Source organism: Empidonax traillii, unplaced genomic scaffold (genome assembly GCF_003031625.1).
Source record: "Empidonax traillii isolate 1590-97213 ecotype Southwest subspecies unplaced genomic scaffold, ASM303162v1 scaffold2057:size40589, whole genome shotgun sequence".
Lineage (NCBI taxonomy): Eukaryota > Metazoa > Chordata > Aves > Passeriformes > Tyrannidae > Empidonax > Empidonax traillii.
Genome location: NW_020957250.1, coordinates 9,256 through 24,055, shown reverse-complemented (window position 1 = coordinate 24,055; position 14,800 = coordinate 9,256). Strand labels below are relative to the sequence as shown.

Below are 14,800 nucleotides of genomic sequence, written 5' to 3'. Positions count from 1 at the left end.
TGGGGAAAAAAAAATAAAATAACAAAATAATAAAAAATCTTCAGCTCCTTCAAGGAAGTGGGGGTGGGGGGGGAGAGGAAAGCAAGTAAAAAAGCCAGAGGAGAGCTGGTCTTGTGTCCTGAGAGGCAGAACAAAGGCAAGGAGCTTTCAAAGGCCGGCAGCTGCTCCCCACACCGCCGTTTGCTCCGCTCAGGAGCAGACAAGCCGCTTCCTTTCATCCGGAAAAACTCCCACAATAAGAAAAATCCCTGAGAAAAGAACCTGAGCCTGTAATAACAAAGCCCAAGGGCAGGCAGGAGGAGCAGCTTTTGGCCAGCAAGCAAACACTGGGACGCTGGGGGTGACTGGGGTTGCCCTGCAGCGGGGACTGCGGCGCTGCCGGGTCAGGGACCCACAGAGAACACGCTCCCACAGCCCGGGGCGGCTGCAAAGGGAACAGAGCGAGCAGGGGCAAGGAGATAATGGGCAGAAGGAGGCACATCAAACACGGCCCAGGGGATGGAACAGCCCCGGAACATCCGCGAGGGAGGAATTAAAGGCGGGAGCACAAAGGTCCACGCTCAGGAGTGAATGTGGTGGTTCAGAGCCGGGCACAACGTGGCTCTCAAGTGCTGCTTTGATAAACGTTCCAGCTCCCTGTGGAATTCAGGGCTCCAGCTGTTCTGCTGTGCTGGCCAGCGCTGCAGCCCCAGCACATGCCATGGACTGGGAGAGCTGGGGCTGCATTCCAGGGGCTGTGGGGAGGGGGGCAGTGGCAGGTTTGTCAGCAGTGGGAGCCAGATGGGCCTCGCTGACAGGGAAAAACAAACACACAAACAAGGGAAGGCAGCGAGGAGATCATTAATCCACCTGCAACAGGGATCATGGAATGGTTGGGTGGGAAGGGACCACAAAACTCACCCTGTGCCACCCCCTGCCCTCGGCAGGGACACCTTCCACCAGCCCAGGGTGCCCAACCTGGCCTTGGACACTTTTCCCCCTGCCAGGGAAGCTGATCCAGGGCTACTCCTCCAACATTTGTGACTCAGGGATAAAAGGTCTCATTTAGATTCGAGGATTTTGGCACAATGAGCCCCCCTGTGCCCCACACACCCCTGCAAGGACCTGCCAGTGACTCCTCGTGGCTGTGTGCAACCAGCACGGTTGGTTTGGGTCCTGGCAGGGCAGTGGGGGAACCTCCCTCTGACTGAGTGCTTTGCTTACCTGAAAGGAAACAGCAGATAAATCCAGGATTAACGGGATGAGAGGCACTCAGGCAGCAGTTGCAATGGGAATTGGTGCAGGATGCAGAGGGAAGGGCCGTGTTTGGGATGGGAGCCCACAGGGAGGGGCAGACGCTTTGCTGAGCCACCATTTGACATCAGGAAGAGCAGCTTGGTTAAACACAAATGGAATTCTCCTTCCCACAGGGGCTGGGAGAGAAAGTGTGTTCCCAGCGCGAGAATCAGGGACAGCAGATCCCTGCCCCAGTTCCTCGACAGCACACACAGCTATTCCCGGGAATCCAGGAGGTGCCCAACGCGCCCAGTGTAAGGTGAGCTGCATTTCCTGGCACTGCTCCCATCTCCCCTCCCAGGAGATCTGGGGGCCGATGGTTGTCCCAGAAATCCTGCCCTGCACTCTAATGCCACCGGACAGATGGTGCCTGTCCTGCTGTCCCTTCTCACCTCCAGCCAGGAGCAGGGGAAGGGAAGGGCCACGCTCGGGGGCTCACTAAAAGCAAAGCTCTGCCGTGGTTTTGGAATCACCTGCAATGAGAAACAACATACTGGTACTCCAGCATTCCCAACAAATCTCCTCTGGGCTCCAGGAACAGCTTGGCACCGTCAGCACATGGCAGCAGGACCGCAAAGGAGCCTTTGCAGAGACAGTTTGGAACCGCGAAGGCTGAAAAAGGAGACAGGAGGTGTGGGGGGAAAAAAAGGCAACAGATACCACACAGTACAAAATAGTAATTATTTATATTTTCAAAAAGAAAAAAAAAGTTACCAGCTATTTTGAAACATCTTTTCCTGTAAGAAGTGACTAATAGAAAGGAACAGAACTGGCTCCTATACAGTCGGCAAGTCAGGTACAAACAGTTGTTAAGAATCATTTTAGCAACTCAGGGACTTCAGACGCAGCATTCATCAACAACAAAATTTATCCTTTTTTTTTTTTTTTGTTGTTGTTTTGTTGTCTTTTTTTTTTTTCTTAAAAAAAGGGGGGGAGGGGCAGAAAAAAAAAGCAGGGAAAAATGCCAAAAAACATTCCCCACGATATTTAAAACAGAAACCGTTTCTCTCCTCAGGTAAAGGGCTTTCCAGTCCTTTCAAAGCACAGCCTCTCACTGCCCCCTGCACTCCAACCTGACATTTTATAGAAAAGGGAGGGGGTTATCCTTTGTTTCTTTTTTTTTTTTTTTGCAATAACATACAAGTGCTACTAACAGAGAAAACTGATCTTCTTGTTGCTGGATGGCAATAGGGAGTTGCACAAACGTCCAGTTTTTAGCTCAGCTGGAAGGACTTTTTTAACTTTTGATATAAATACTACTGGAGCTCCCATCAGGTAATTCATTTCCTTTTCCAAGACCTCAATGGAAATCCTTTTTGTTGTTGGTGGCCGTTTTTTTTTCTCTCTCCAATGTTCTCCAAAGCCAAAATGTCCTCTTGCTCCAGGCACCCCACGGTTTGTTCTGTGCTGCCAGACGCAGAGACGTTGGTTTGCCCACGCTGGGCTCGGCCCCGTTGAGGCCAGGCCTAATCCCAACCCGGAGCTCAACTGACTTCAGCCAGGTGGAAGGGAACACACAGACGACGCAGCGACAGGGATTCATAAGGTTGAACAGCCCCAGAGCCCCCACCCTCCCCCCTCTCCCAAAGTTACTTGGTGCTGTTTGAAAAAGTCTGGATGTCACGGAGCAGCCTCTTCCCCCCCAACAACAGAGTAAAAGCTCCACAGATTTCGCTGTCTACCCGGTGGTCAAGGTTTCAAGGCAGCACCGGCTGGTGCTGCTTCCAGGAAAAAAAAACACATGGGGTGAGGTGTGGGCAAGGGCTTTAGGATTGCTTCAGTCGCTTCCGGGGCGGCCCCAGGAAGGGACACTGTGCGGACGCCAAGGAGCGATAGGCCTCGGCCACCAGGTGGGGGTGGGACACCACCATGGACTTCCAGCCCGACGTCTCCATGACATCAGAGGCGTGGCTGGAACGGAGAAGAGAGAACAGGCCCGAGTTATCCGGGGGGATAAAACCTTAGTTCAGTATTCTTCCTGCTAACAGTGTCTGCCACCTGAGGGTCTCAGTGTCCCATCTGGGGGCTCAGTGCTGGCCTGTGAAGATTCCAAGGGCTGGCTCTGCTGGCGCAGTTTTAGGCTGGGCAGTGCTTCAGCTTAAGGGTGAAAAGCCCAGCCAGGGTGCCAGGTGGGGAAAGCAGGAACACAGGGCTCACCCATCCTGGTCCCTCAGCACTGACTGTTTCAAATCAGTGCAGAGAGCACTGACAAACAGGACTGAAAATGTCTCCACAGAGGCACGTAGTTGGCAGTCATTTCACACCTACTTTGAATTTGGAGCTGTAACCAGACCCTCAGTGTAGAATTATGGAATGGTTTGGGTTGGAAGGGAATTTCAAGACCATCCAGTCCCACCCCCTGCCATGGGCAGGGACACCTTCCACCAGCCCAGGTTGCTCCAAGCCCCGTCCAACCTGGCCTTGGACACTTCCAGGGATGGGGCAGCCACAGCTTCTCTGGGCAGCCTGTGCCAGGGCCTGCCCACCCTCACAGGGAGGAATTTCTCCCCAATATCCCATCTACCCAGTGGGAAGCCATTCCCCCTTGTCCTACCACTCCAGGATGATTCCAATATCAGGAACTACCTGATATTCAACTACCCTAAAAGTTCTTGTGATTTTAGGAAGATCCACAACAGCTCATAGTTCTGGACAGGTCCCAGAGGACAAGACCAATCTGTCCTTAGGGCAATGCCATGTCTGGGATGGCAGAAAAACGAAGGCTCACACTGGGAAAACTTAAAATAAACAGAGGAGAACCTTCCCTGGCCTCTGGGTCTCATAATCCTGGAGCTGAGGAGAGGGAGGAGCTCTGAGGCCATGCAGTAACTCACTAGTTGATGAAGTCCACAGCCTGGGTTTTGAGCTGGTCAGCGCTGTGCAGGTCAGCCAGGATGAGGATCTCGGCCGCGTTCTCCACGGACAGGTTACTGCACAGGGCGTCCTCACACATCACCTTGAGCCGCTCCAGGGCGTACTGCAACACACATGGGGCACGGTGACAATGGGGACATGGTGACAATGGGGACATGGTGACAATGGGGTGTACTGCAACACACATGGGGCATGGTGACAATGGGGACATGGCGACAATGGGGACATGGCGACAATGGGGTCACCCACGGGGACACCCACGGGGACATGGTCACACCAGGGTGTACTGCAACACACCAGGGCATGGCCAAAGGAAATGCTCTGTTCCCACTTTATTCCTGCTCAGTGGGAAGACCTGGGAATGCTCCACTGCTGGCTGGGCAGCTTTCCCCCAGCTCCTTTGCCATTAATGACCTGCACACCAAGGTCAGCCTTGCTCAAGCACATGCCAGGAGTCCCAGTGCTGTCTAACAAACGCCCCACTCTGCTCTGAGCAGCTCTTCCATCAGGATGGGAACAGGGACACGTGGCCAAGGGGTTCAAAAGCAATGCAGTGGTCTGGGGGAGACTTTAGAAAGGTCAGGGAAGTGTGAGCATGAGATGAACCCCAAATCCCAAACTCCTGGAGTGTCCCAGCTGGGAACTGCGAGGCTGGAATACTTCTGGAAATCTTGAGGGGGGGAATGAGCTGCTGATGGGGTTTGGGGCTCCCTGGATGAACAAACGGAGTATTTCTGATTAATTCTGCACAGGTGAGTCTTGCTCCTGCCACGAGTTCAAACTGAGTGACACTGCTACAAATAAAATCATCCCTAAGGCTGCTAATTCGACCTGACAGGTAACTCTGAAGTACCCTTTGGTTTATCAGGCTTTTTGGGACAACCTGGAGATGACAGGATATACAAGATCTTCAGGGTGTGAGGCCAGATTTGGAGGAGACACAGGATTATAGCCCAGGATGCTCTGCCTGGCACAGAACAAGTGATGTCTGCCACCCCAGCAGCATCTGACATAACTGGTTTTGTACTCTGACTGCGAGTTTCACCCCATTGTGATGGTATTTAAATGGAGAATTTTAGATTATGGAAACATTTAGGCACGTAAGGCTCAGCCATCACAACGCTCTCAGCCGAGGCCCAGCTCAGAGCCAGGACAGTTTGCTCCCACCACGACAGCTGAGAGGGCAAATCAAATTCACTTTCTAATCTGGACCAAGAAATAAACCAGTTTATTGGGCCAGGCCATTAGTTTAGAGGATTGTCTGTCAGTGGCTTAAAATGCAGCCAAGTTCTCCTCCTGCAAATGGAATATTCTCCTCTATGCATGAATTTTTTAGCTCTATTTTTGGCTGTAAATAGCTCAGTTTCTAATTACACTGGTGGGCAAAATTTGCCATTCTGGTCTCTCAGGTACCAACATTTCCCCTTCTCCCCTTTCTTAATTACACCTAAAAACCCACCCTTCTACTAGTGCTTGTCCAAGTGCTGCCACAGCATCTCCTGGGCTGAGAAAGCGAGCTTCATTTTGGTTTTGGTCTAATTACATATCTTCCCCCAGAGACAGGAGGAGCTCAGAAGAAGCTGTTTCATTCTCTTGGGTAAATATTAGATGTTTTATGTGCTTTCACAAAAGATTTTTTATTTCTGCTTTTAAAAGATACAGAGTGAGTTGAAAAGGGAAAAAAAAAAAAAACCCAAACCAAAAACTATGTTATAAGCCAGGAATGTCAAAATTAAAGCCACTCTGTCCTAAATGTACTGCTGCTTATTTCTTATTTACTCAAGAGCAAGTAAGAAAGGTGGTTGTGAGCTCTCAGTCAATACTCCTTAAATATTGAACAAACTATGTGGCAATGATTATCATCAGTCCAAGGATCTCCTGGCATTAATACCCATCTTAATTGCTGCAAAGGGAAGCAGGCACAGCTGGCAAATCCACAGGGACTTTCAGCAGCTTCCAGTCACACCAGTTCCCTGGAAACCACATCAGGGTTCCTCCAGTGCTCCCTTCCCTCTGGGATTGCCACTGGAAAAGGGTAATGCAGAGTACCACCTTCCCAATCCTGGCCATCCCTCACTTTGGAGCATCTCCCGGGGCTGGTACCAGGCAGAGCAGCCACTGCTTTGGAGCTCTGGGATAACCACACTGAAAAATATCACTGGGGTCCACCTGGACATTCTCTTCTCACCCCCAGCTTAGACGAGAGGAGAGAGCTGAAAAACCCCTTACAAATGAGCAGGGGGGACAGAAATTCCTGACTGTCGTATTGTAACCCCTGGAGTCACCCAGGATGTTTTATGTGCATGTTGTGTTAGAGGGATCTTAGACAACATCCAGCTTTACCTACCAGAAACAACCAACCCAAAGAACCTGCCCAGCCCCACAAGGGCTCCCGCAGGAAGCTCCAAGTGCCCTGTAAGGGAAAAACACCACTCCCAGTTCTGCCAGCTCTCCAGAATCCCAGCTTTACCTTGTCAGCAGCTGCCAGCAAGTCATCAGCCATTTTGTCAAGATTTGGTGCCTTCCCAGTATAAATAAAACACATCATTTCCTTAAAAACTTCCGGCTCCACATCATTGATTTCAACCCGATTCTGCAACAGGAAAATGCAGCTTATTAAGATCCTGCCAAGGCTTCCTTCTACCCCAAACTCCTTCAGTATTCAGAGGCAAACTATTCAGAATGAGCAGTGCAAAAAAAAAAGAAACATAAAAAGAAAAGATGTGGATGGAGTAAGAAAAATTCTGAGTTGTATTTCACCTTCTCTACTTCTCCCTGTCCCACCCCAGATTCTTTCCCAAGAGGAACAAAGGTACAATTGCCTCCTTGATCCCTTTCTTCCTCCCTTCAGGGCAGCTGAAGCAGAGAGGTGCATCTAATGTGAGAAAGACAGTTAAAAGGTGACCAAAATCACAAACACAGGGGAAGTTCTCTGAGCAGGAGTTGACTGCAGAGCTGTTCTGGAGCTGGAGAGCTTCTCCTCCCCTCAGGATCTTACCTTTTTACTCTCTTCCATCTCGTGCTCAAACATGGCGCTGAACACTGGGGAACGTGCTGTGAGGGGAAACAAAGCACAGTTGGAAAGGTTCCTCTGCCCTCCAGGAGGAGCTGAGTGTGGCTCAGCAACACCTCAGCAGCTGCCCTTGCCTGCTGGAAAACTCTGCTTCTGGAATGGGGCTGACAGAGCTTCCAGCTGGGGATGGGAGCATTTGCATCCTTCCAAGCAAGGCCGAAGGGTCCTGGGGTGGGCAGGTCTGCGTCTTGGCTTGGCAAGAAAGTGTTCCTTGGAAATGTGCTAAGTTCTCCTTGTAAATGCTTTAGGAATAGTGCACTAGAGCCACAAAAACCCCTCCTGCAGTCCTTGTCAAAGGAGGAGACAGGCAATTAAAAACGAAGTGGGTATTTCCCTCTACCTGGAACAGTTCACAAACCACTCCTGTACCACAGCTCTTTGATAAAGAAGCTGCGGGAACCTCTTTAAAGATGAAATAACTCTAAAAACCCCACTTCCCATCAGGTTGTTGGCTCCTGTCCTGCTAAGAACTAGTTCCTGCTCCCACAGAGTCAGAAATCCATCTTGTTGGCCGTTTCCTGATTTCTGTGTTTTATAGAACAGACCATGAACAGTGACAGGGCTGGGAGGGACAGGACAAGGGACAGGGGGTTCACACTGCCAGAGGGCAGGGTTAGATGGGATTTTGGGGAGGAATTCTTGCCTGGGAGGGTGGGGAAGGGCTGGGATGGATTTCCCAGAGAAGCTGTGGCCGCCCCATCCTGGGAGTGTCCAAGGCCAGGCTGGAGCAACCTGGGACAGCGGGAGGTGTCCCTGCCCATGGCAGGGTGTGGCTGAGCTTTGAGTTCCCTTCCATCCCAACCCATTCCACGATTCCAGGGCCAAACACCCACCTGCCAGGATGGCTTTGTGCCCCTTGAACTCCTGGCCTGCCACGCAGAGGCAGCAATCCGTGAACCGCGAGTTCTCCCAGAGCCCCCCCAGCTCGTCGGCCAAGCGGCACTCGGGGACCTTCACCATGTTCATGGTGTTCTGGCCAGAGATGTTCACAGAGTCCTGCACCACACTCACCTGCAGGGGAGGGAAAGGCAGAAAAACCCTCAAAAACACCAAGTGGAAAAGCCCTCTCCCTCCAGTAAGGGTTTATTCCCAGGGGAACGCAGACAAACCCCAGCTCTCTCGAGCACAGTCCCTGCAGGGTTAAAAACGTCCCTGTTTCCAAAGCACCTCCTCTCCTCTGTTCATAGATCCCTGCACCAGTGGCCATCCTAAATCTTAAATGCCACCAGCAGGCTTTCCTCTCAACCCCAACCAACAACTGAACCATAACTTTGTCAGATGGTTTCCTAACAGAGCAGAACCTTATTTTCCTGCTTTTCCAGACACCACACCTGACCTAGTTTTTCCCTTCTATCAACACTGTGAAACCCTCCCCAATCAATAATGCAACAGACAACAGTCCAAATGAAAATGAAGTATACACGGAGTTTTTATAACCAAGCACAGAAGCCACAAGGGCAGTGTCTGACTCCTCAAACATCTTCCCGCTTCTCCTTCTGTATCTCAGGAGTTCACTGTTCCCATCACATCATAAAATACAATTAAAACCCACCTAAACAGCAAGGTTTTAAAAATGTAAAAATCCAGCTTTATGTCTAATAATTAGGAGGATTTGGGGAAGGCAGAGAGATTCCTAATCAGCTGCACTAAGACAGGGTCAGGGTGGCTGATGAACCTCCTTCACAAAGGGCTCGCTGAGCACCAAACCAATTGTCAGAGCTGCAGTAAACCAGGGTCTCTGCAGCAGAGTCCAATTAGAAAAGATCAGAGTGACTAATCCAGCCCTGCTGTAATAAAGAATAAAGCAAGGAGACTGACAGGGAAGATGCATGAGACTATTCCCTGGATTTGCTGGCGAGTCCAAGTTAAATTCCACTTCTATTAATAACCAGTGGCCAAAGGATAATGGACAGCAGAGGAAGTTCCACGGTGAGGAGAAGAAGTAAATCAAGAAGTGAGAGAGATGGCCTGTCAGAACACACCCCAGTTCCTGAGAAAGCTCCAGGGGGTTTCTGAGGGCGCATTTTGTGTAAACCACACAAGACACAAACAAGCAAGCACCAGATGCCAGAGGACACCACTGACCAGCTGCAGCACAAGTGGAGAAGCCAAAGTTCTCCATCATTCCCCTGAGAGCCGCATCATCCCCTCGTCCTGGGACAGCCACACCAGCAGAGTGGACTCCAGGATGGGTGAAAACTCATCAGATGCATTCAAAAGGAACTCCAAGATGCAAATCCCTTGTTGGAAGGCCAACACTGATCACAGAGCAGCCAAAAACCTGTGTCTCAAATCCACCAATAAATCCTCTTCGTACATGAAATAAAGTCAGTTGTTCCATGGCTTTTTACTGGATTCCAGCCTCAGATGCTAAAATTGAGAAGGATTTGCTTAAGCTGTTTTCAGCATCTCAGCAAGGGAACCAACACTACCCAGCTCAGAAAAGAGCTCCTGCCAGAACTTCGGGAACACCTCCCTCCTGGGAGACTGACTGCAATGATATTTACCTCTGATGCTGGAATGCAATTTGAACAGCAAAAAGCAATGCAGTTGGGATATGAACAACCAAGCCCACCTGCAAAACAAGGGCTTGAAAAATCCCCAAACTGACAAGGAAATGAGGTCAGGCTTGAAATGTTTGACAAGGACCATCATTCTCTGGCCTAACGGCATTTCCAGGGAGAATTACCCATGTTCAGCACTGGCCACGAGCAGAGAGCAAAGGGCTTCCTCCTTTCAGCATCAGTGAAAAACCTCATGGTGTGCAGGAATCACAAATATCTGCACCTAAAAACCACCTCCACATCCAGTGTTCCCCCAGCTCCTTTGGGAGCTCCTGCATCCAGAACTGGAAGCACAGATGGGAGCAGCATCACTTGGCACCTGTGGCCAGCAGGGAAGCATCAGGAGAGAGCGTGGTTGGAATGCTAAGAGAGGGAAAAAGGGGAAAAAAACCCCATCAAAGCAAAGTGCTGGAAGTTCTCACCAAGCTGTTTCCAGACAGCAAAACCTTCTGGTATCACCAACCTTCAGATTTCTGACAGAACACAAATCTCAAGGCCAGGTGGAGCCAACAGCAAGGTTTCTCTCCCTCCAGAACAATCACACCCAATGAACTTCTGAAAATCAAAACCACTGAAGCTTCTGAAGGGAATAACTCAGTCAAGGGTGGAGTGACTTGAGTCAGGACGAGCTGCCAAGACTACTGTGGGTCTGGGGTTTATCTACATCGTGTCTCACAGATCCCCTTCCCAGACGTTAATTTTTGGGCTTCGCTCAACAAGTGTAAGTTTGTTTGGCTCTTTGACCACGAAGGAAAGAGGAACTGCCAGACCTACAGAGGTGTCATCCAAGGCTCTGTCCTCCTCTCCCCGCTTATTGCTCCGAGTGTTCAGGAAGGGCTCTCTCCCTCCCTAATAATTGATGTTACTGATTAAAATACACATCCCTTAGGTGTTTGTTCATTTAAACATGTGCAGCCTTATAACAGCCAAGCAAAACTGAAAAAAAAAAACAAACCCAAATCCTTGTGGAACAACTTAAATTGAAGCTTTCCTTTCATTCTTGAACAAAAGGAAAGATTCCCATAAAAAAAAAGCAGTACAGGAGATCCAAAGGGAGAACAACTTGTTCCACCTGTCTTCTGGCAAAAATCACAGCTCCAGGAGGGATTTTGCAGTTAAAAAGACAATGGAGGTAAGACAGAAGGAGCTCTGAAGACATTAAATCAGAGTTTAAATTTGCTCTTTAAGGTTCCTAAACTTAAATATATGGTTTTAGAAATAACTAGCCCAAAATAAGTACCAGTGAAATAATAACGTTGTAAGTAGTTGTAGAAAAGTACAAACACAATGAAGGGAAAATTGTGATTACTGTAAAATTCCTTTTCCTTGCATTTCTCCTTTTGTTGGCTGCATGGACACATTTAAGAAAATACAGAAAACTCTTTTTTATTCAGCAGGTAAGTGACAAACAGGCCAGTCCCCACCACAGAGCTGGTGGTGCTTACTATCCCAAGTGAGCTTCAAATTAAGGAGCACAAACAGACAGATGATAACATCAAAACAGGAGAGAAAAGATGATCAAACTTGCTTGATTCCTATCATCATCCCAGGTAAAAGCCAAACACAAAGTAGCCAGGAAAGAAATGGAAGTGAAGTGGGATGAATCAGAGAGAAGAGAAAGCCACCAGCCACACGCACACAGATAAAATGAGAGTGTCACACAAACACCCAGCGTTTCTCTGACACCTCCAGCTCCTTAAAAGCGAGGATGAGCACCGAGGTCACGCCTGCCCCCCGCTAATGGAAGCTGTGCTTTCAGCAGGGGCTGCCTTACCTCACAGAAGAGAGTGAGTTTGTCATCTGGGAGGAGTCCATTGGCTTCATCCAGAAGGAAGTCTCTCCGAATGAATTTCTTGAAGCCCCAGTCCTTGCCCTGCACGAACCGATAGGCTCGCTGGCTCTCTGCAAGACAGGCCCAGCGTCACAGCCAGCCCAGGGCCCTGAGCAGCAGCCCCCAGGCTGCAGCACTGACCCCCAGGCCCAGCGTCACAGCCAGGCTGCAGCACTGACCCCCAGCACCCCCAGAGAGGCCCCTCACGCACCCATCGCTTTGGTCTCCTCTCCCTTCGCGTTGAGGATGGAGAACTTGAACTTGGCTCGCACTTCGCTTTTGGGGCAGCTCACCAGCAGCAGGTACAGGGACAGGTAATCCTTGCTCTCCTCATCCAGGCCTTTGGGGTTCACTCGCAAACACCTGCAAGGACACGGCAGCCACAGCGTTTGGCAGCTCCTCTGTGGCTCTGCAGTGCTGAACTGGCACTGTAAACCGGGCAGCAAACCACTGTGTGCAACACCCACCCCCAGGAAATGCTGGATGGGCAAACAAAGGGAGCTGTGTTAGAGCTCTGTGTCCATGTGGATAAAAACACACATGCAGGAATGTGGGCACCCCAAAAAAACACAAGGAAAGGAGCAGGGAGAGTGGTTGGGATTACTGAAAAGCAACCCCCCCCAAAAACCACGAGGAAACGAGCAGGGAGAATGGCTGGAATTACTGAAAAGCACCCTGGATGTGACCTTTCCCAAAAGGAAAGTGAAAGAAATAGTAGAATAGGAGGCCAGGGATTCGAGGAAGTGCAACAAATGCAGAGAAATGGCAGATAAAATCCCACAGGAAGCAACTGAAAGGGAAAAGGGGTTTCTGGAAGGCTGGTTTTTACAAAAAACATGACACCAGGGCAAAAGGGAAACTACTCCTGTGTGAAGAAAAGTAATAAGTGCAGGAAGAGGCCACTCAAAAGCACTTCCATGACCTGAACTTGGCAGAGAATCCACCAAAGCACAAACTAGGCTGGCTGACGGAACAGCTCCACACACAGGGACCAAAGAGCCGGCAGATCCAGATGCTGCAGGGAGAGCTGAGCAGCAAAGGGTGTGAAGGCAAGGATTTAACAAGGAGCAGGCCAAGAACAGCACAGCTCTGCCACCCAAAGGAAGGGAGCACACACTGTACCCCAGACACACATGGCAGATGCTTTGCTGCCTGCCTGGCCCCAGCCTGCACTAGGGACACCTAAAGAAAAATTTTAAGACACTTCCTAAGGGCCACAAGGGACAAAATCTGGTGTCCACAGATCTGCTGGGGCCAACAGACACAGCACACACATGTTCTGAGCAAAGACCACTCCGGGTTACTGGAAATGACCGGAGAACTCAGGGAAAAAAGAGAGGTTTCAAAGGAAAGGAAAAGGCCCCAAATTATGTCATCTTGAAGAAGCAGCAACTCCTGGGCAGAAGGAGTAACACAACATTGCTACTTCCCTTGTCTCTACGTTTTCTGCACATTCACAAAAAAGAAGAAAACTAATTCACAGCAACAATGTTGAACTGAGGGATTTGGAGTGCAGGGAAAAGTAACTTTTTAACTAAATGGAGTATTAGGGGCTGGAAGCAGGAGGAGGAAGCAGAGTTGGGATACACTGGCTGGGCACCCTCCCTGCCTCACATGGACTTGTGCAGATAAACGTTTTTAAGACAGATGTTGTTTTGTGTGAAGCACCAGGGCTTCCTGTCTGTGCACACGTTGTCCAGCCAGGGGCTCTGTGTCTCACCATTTGAGCTTATCGTTGGCTCCAGATGAGAAGGTCGAGCTCTTGATGACCTCCCCCATCTCCTCCCGGCAGAAGCTGAAGTTGTTGATGGTCCACATGTAGGAGAACTTCACCACCTTGATCTTAATAGAGAGGGCAAGAGGAGGTTTAGTGTCATTCTCATCCACTCCCCCATCCCAAAGGCAGAAGCTGCACGTCTGACTGGATAACCTGGATGAGGAACAACCCCCTGGCACAGGAGGCACTGGGAATGGCTGGCACAGGGGACACCGGGAACGGCTGGCACGGGGGACACTGGGAACGGCTGGCACGGGGGACACCGGGAACGGCTGGCACGGGGGACACCGGGAACGGCTGGCACGGGGGACACCGGGAACGGCTGGCACGGGGGACACCGGGAACGGCTGGCACGGGGGACACCGGGAACGGCTGGCACGGGGGACACCGGGAACGGCTGGCACGGGAGACACCGGGAACGGCTGGCACGGGAGACACCGGGAACGGCTGGCACGGGAGACACCGGGAACGGCTGGCACGGGGGACACTGGGCTGCTCCAGCTGTCTCCTCCAAGGCTCTGCCACCAGGGGAGCATTTGGCTGTTGCCAAGGTAGCAACTGCTGTGGGTAACACATCCCTTCCCACAGGCTCCAGTTCCGTTACGTCAGAACACCTGGGCACAGGTGTGCACTCCACTGGGTGTAGCACCAGCTCTGTGTACAGGTTTGCACAGGTGTGTAAGGTGTGTGCAGGTGTGTGCAGTGAGCACTCACCTGGGTGTAGCCCCAGCTGCGTGTGCAGGTGTGTGCAGGTGTGTGCAGGTGTGTGCAGGTGTGTGCAGGTGTGTGCAGGTGTGTGCAGTGAGCACTCACCTGGGTGTAGCCCCAGCTGTGTGTGCAGGTGTGTGCAGGTGTGTGCAGGTGTGTGCAGGTGTGTGCAGTGAGCACTCACCTGGGTGTAGCACCAGCTCTCTGCCACAGGCCCACTCGACATCTCTGCCGGAGGAGGCGGACTCGGCACCCTTGACATCGCCAGTTTGAAGACTGAACAGGATCCACAACTCAGCAGAAGAAATTGAGACTTGATCCTCACCCTAGGGGTCCACAAAAAGGGGAAAACCCATCAAAACTAAGAACAAATGAAAAGCCAGTTCCAGGAGCGCTGTTGAATCCTGTGTGAGCTGAGCTAAAGCCACCACGTGCTCCCTGCCCTCTGAGCACCCTCAGAACACGGAGTTCCACTCGACATTTTCCAGTGTTCCCACGTGTCTGCCGAGGAGGGGATACACCAGCTCCACTCACTCAGTGTGCAGCTCCTTACAGGAATGAGAACCAAGACTCAGCCAGGAGACTCCCCACTGAACTCAGGATTTAGTACTTCCCTGAGGCCACCATTTCAACTCACTCCTTATTTTCATTTTAAGAGTATCAGAGATCAGACAAATGAGTTCTTAACATGAAAAAAG

At 50.7% G+C, this 14,800-nt stretch overlaps 1 protein-coding gene across 1 annotated transcript; it reads right to left on the bottom strand.

The window, feature by feature from the left end:
- Positions 1–1,937: 1,937 nt before the first annotated feature.
- Positions 1,938–14,364, bottom strand: SPOP (speckle type BTB/POZ protein). Its single transcript, XM_027909323.1, has 9 exons — positions 14,287–14,364; positions 13,338–13,459; positions 11,829–11,980; positions 11,561–11,688; positions 8,056–8,233; positions 7,148–7,203; positions 6,620–6,742; positions 4,110–4,252; positions 1,938–3,186 (listed from the first exon to the last, which is right to left on the bottom strand). The coding sequence occupies exons 1-9, from the start codon at positions 14,362–14,364 to the stop codon at positions 3,042–3,044; spliced, it is 1,125 nt and encodes a 374-aa protein (XP_027765124.1). The 3' UTR covers positions 1,938–3,041.
- Positions 14,365–14,800: the final 436 nt, after the last annotated feature.

What these genes read in the sequence shown, in the direction of transcription:
- SPOP (XM_027909323.1), bottom strand. Translation starts at nt 14,364, where the DNA reads ATGTCAAGGGTGCCGAGTCCGCCTCCTCCGGCAGAGATGTCGAGTGGG. An exon ending in AGAGGAGACCAAAGCGATGG is followed by an intron (nt 11,689 to 11,828) that starts GTGCGTGAGGGG and finishes CCTGTCTTGCAG; the next exon opens with AGAGCCAGCGAGCCTATCGG. An exon ending in TGCTGGCAGCTGCTGACAAG is followed by an intron (nt 4,253 to 6,619) that starts GTAAAGCTGGGA and finishes TGTGTGTTGCAG; the next exon opens with TACGCCCTGGAGCGGCTCAA.